The following is a 3430-nucleotide window of genomic DNA, read 5'->3' on the forward strand; positions in this document are numbered from 1 at the left end:
ATGATTCCTCCTGCCTCCCTCCTTCACCTCACCAAGAGACATTTAATTCTCTTTTAAAAGAATCATCAACAGCGGAGAGACTTTTAAACGTGAAATCTTCCTGGGTAGACCAGAAGGGGCCCGGTTGGGTGTGCCGGGAGGGGGGGAGTCTGGCAGCAAGCTTTGAGCACCTGCTCCAGGAAAGGCTGTAGAAGAAGAAGAGACTGCTTGCCCCATCCAAGCACTTGTCAGTGCCTAGGACTTTTCTGCCCAGAGCGGACAGGGCTGGACAGGGCACCCCAAGTCCCCAGGGCTGACGGTGACATCCTCGCCAGGAAGCCTGGGCAGATGGCAGAATGCGTAGGTGCAGCCCAAGGTTCTTCAGCATCTTCCCGGGCAGCGCCGGGAGCAGCCGTGCCGGGTCACCCTCGCACTCCGCCGTCTCTCGGGCTGTGGTCCGCTCTGTCGGGCCTCTCCGGGACAGGTCAGAGCGCCGGGACGAACCTGCCGGGGCCTCCAGGGTAGGTGCCGGGCCGCGGCGCGGGCTCGGCGGCACCCAGCTGCCCTGCGGCGCCGTAGGCGGGGGGCAGCGCCGGGTATGGCGCGGGGGAGCGGCGCCCGTAGAGAGGGGCCGGGCCGGGCGGAGAGGCGGGCAGCACGATGCGCCCCGACGGCGCGTACAGCGGCCCGGGGCCCGCGGGCGCATAGGGCCCGGGAGCGGCGGGCAGCGGGCCGTAGGCGTGGGGCAGGGCGGCGGAGGCGCAGCCCTGCGCGGGGAAGGCGGCGGCGAAAGCGCAGGAGGCGGCGGCGGGTGCCGGGGCCAGGTCGGCGGGGGGCGGCGGGGCGGGCAGCGGGAGGAGGCGGCACGGAGCGGCGGGGCGCTCGGCGAGGAAGGCCGGGTAGGTGGAGAGATCGCTGCGCTTGAAACGCTTTCTGCGGCGGAGGAAGGACCCGCTCTCGAACATGTCGCGGGCGTGAGGGTCCAGCGTCCAGTAGTTGCCCTTGCCGGGGCGGCCGGGCTCCCGGGGCACCTTGACAAAACAGTCATTGAGAGTGAGGTTGTGGCGGATGCTGTTCTGCCACTTGCGGGGGCTGTCGCGGTAGAAGGGGAAGCGCTCGGTGATGAAGCGGTAGATGCCGCCGAGCGTCAGTCGCCGCTCAGGCGCCTGCCCGATGGCCATGGCGATGAGGGCGATGTAGCTGTAGGGCGGCTTGCCCCGCTCCGCCGGACGCTTGCGGCGCCGCCGCCCGCCCCGCGCCGCCGCCGCCGCCGCCGCCGCCTCCTCTCCCGGCGGCACCGCGTCCGCCTTCAGCGGCGGGGGCGGCGGCGGGGGGCCCGGAGGCAGCCGGCTCTCGGCTGTCATGTGGCCGTCGGAGCGGCTCCGCCCCGGACCGAGCCCAGCCGAGCCGAGGGAGCGCAGCGCGGCACGACCGCGGCTTTTATGCGGCGGTGTCCGGCGGCTCCGCGCCCGGGCGGCCGGCACTCCCCCTGCTACGCCCCGCCGCCCGGGAGGCGCGGGCAGGGCCGGGCGTGCCGCCGCTGCCGCTGCGGGTCGGAGCAGCGCCCTGCCCGCACCCCCCTCCCGCCCCTCGCCGCTGGTCCCGGTCCCCAACGCCGTCGCGGCGCCGCGGACCCGCCGCCGTCGGGAGCGCACAGCTGCGGAGCACCGAGCGAAGCTGGATGTCTCCGGGATCCCGGTGCGGATGTCCGGGCACGGCATTTAACGCGCCTCCCCGCAGGGCTCACCGCCGTCGGGGCCGGCGGGCGGGGAGAGGTGGCAGCGATGAGCGGCCGCCGCTGCCGGGAGGGAATGCTGCCGGTCCGCGTCGGACAGTCGCCCCCGGGGAACTTAGCCCAGGGAATCCAACGCTTCTTTGCGGAAATCAAGCTGTCGAAACAAATTAGGCTGGAAAAAAAACAACCGGTGACAGATCTGCGTGGGGAGAGATAGTAAGTGCGGGCTTAGGCTACGCCGTCTGCTTGCCGAGTGCTAAGTAGAATAATGCACTCAGGTTAGAGCCCTCCTAGCTGGTACCCAGCAGCGATTTGGCCCAGGGCTAGGCTCCCGTGCCCCTGAGCTGACCTGCTTGTCCCTGAGGCTTATGCTACAGGACCACGATCCAACCAGGAAGGATGCCAGGCTCTCCACAAGCTAATGCTGGGACATAGCTCCCTCATGTTTGCTCAGATACTTGGGGCTGAGGGTCAAAACCCAGCCGAGTGTGCCAGCTGGTGAGGAATGCTTGCCCAGGACTTGAACCCCTGTGACACATGCCCTCAGGCCTGGGGACAGCACAGCCTCCTCACCTGCTGGCGTGATGTTCCTTGCAAGCCAGAATATAAAGGAGATGGCAGGACGGACGTCCTAAAGGTGAGAAGAAAAGTGTGTGCAGGTGTGCAGGCACCTGTGTGCATGGCAGGGTGCACGTGCATGGGTACATGGGTGTGCAAGGGCACTGGTGTGGGGGTGAGGATGTGAGTGAGAGCTTCTGGGTGTGCCACTAGTCAAGTTTGGGTCAAGTTTGGGTCAAGTTTGGGTCAAGTTTGTGACAGGTGAATGTGTGGACAAAAAAATGCCAGGACACGCAGGTTTGTGGTTGGACTTGAGGCTTACATGTGGGCATGTAGGCAAGAAGCAGATAAAGGCAGATGTGTGTGCAGAGAGGTGGATATGCACAGGTGTGCAGGTGCTGTGCACGGCTGTATACACCTGATCCTGATCATGTCTTGGTGTCTCCTGCCAGTTCTTCCAGAACCTGAGTGCCCTGCTGAACCTATCTTTGTAGGAAAAGCTTTACCAAAGCCCTCTTGGGCATTACACAAATTATTTTTAAGAGAGAAAGGGGAGGTAAGAGCTGGTTATCCTAGTGAAACGCAGCTTGCTTGGAGGTGTCCAACAGAGTTGTTGAGCTGTTTATCTGCTTGGAGAAAAATCTGGTGTGTGGTCTCTGTGTGTGTATGTGTGTGTGAGAGAGAGAATATCCATTTCCATGCAGCAAACAAACCCCAGCCCTACTTTCCAGCTAAATAAGGGGCCCAGGAGCCACCGACCACCTGCTTATCTCTGCAGCTTCCCAATAATCTGGGAGATAGCAAAAAGTCCTATGGAGCTAGCAGAATAAACCATGCAGTGGCACTTGCTGTGGACCCACATGTGCGTGTAGCATGTCCAGTAGCTGGATGCAGACACTGGGCAGAATTTCAAATCACATGCTGCAGAGTTTGTGTCAAGAGAAAAAAAACCAACCATCCTGTACCAATTCTTGAATTGCACAGCAGATGAGGGTAGTATTACCCTGTACAAACCAAAACCCATCTCCTTTGATATGAAGCTGCCTTATCAGTAATGATCTGCCTTCTGGCTTGTGGGAAGCTGAAGCTGGGAATAGATTTTCCTATCAGATGTTCCAAAAGGCAGCGCTGTAGTTCAGTCACCTCTGGGACTGTGTC

The 3430-nt window shown here is 62.7% G+C and overlaps 1 protein-coding gene across 1 annotated transcript; it reads right to left on the reverse strand.

Moving 5' to 3' along the window:
• Positions 1-386: 386 nt before the first annotated feature.
• On the reverse strand, positions 387-1343 carry FOXE1 (forkhead box E1). The gene has a single exon (XM_054285086.1). It carries the CDS (start codon positions 1341-1343, stop codon positions 465-467), a length of 879 nt encoding a protein of 292 aa, XP_054141061.1. The 3' UTR covers positions 387-464.
• Between the last annotated feature and the right edge of the window lie 2087 nt (positions 1344-3430).

The sequence above is a fragment of the Melozone crissalis genome, unplaced genomic scaffold (assembly GCF_028551555.1).
Source record: "Melozone crissalis strain CALT ecotype California unplaced genomic scaffold, PUWL_Pcris_2 ptg000005l_1, whole genome shotgun sequence".
Classification (NCBI taxonomy): Eukaryota; Metazoa; Chordata; class Aves; order Passeriformes; family Passerellidae; genus Melozone; species Melozone crissalis.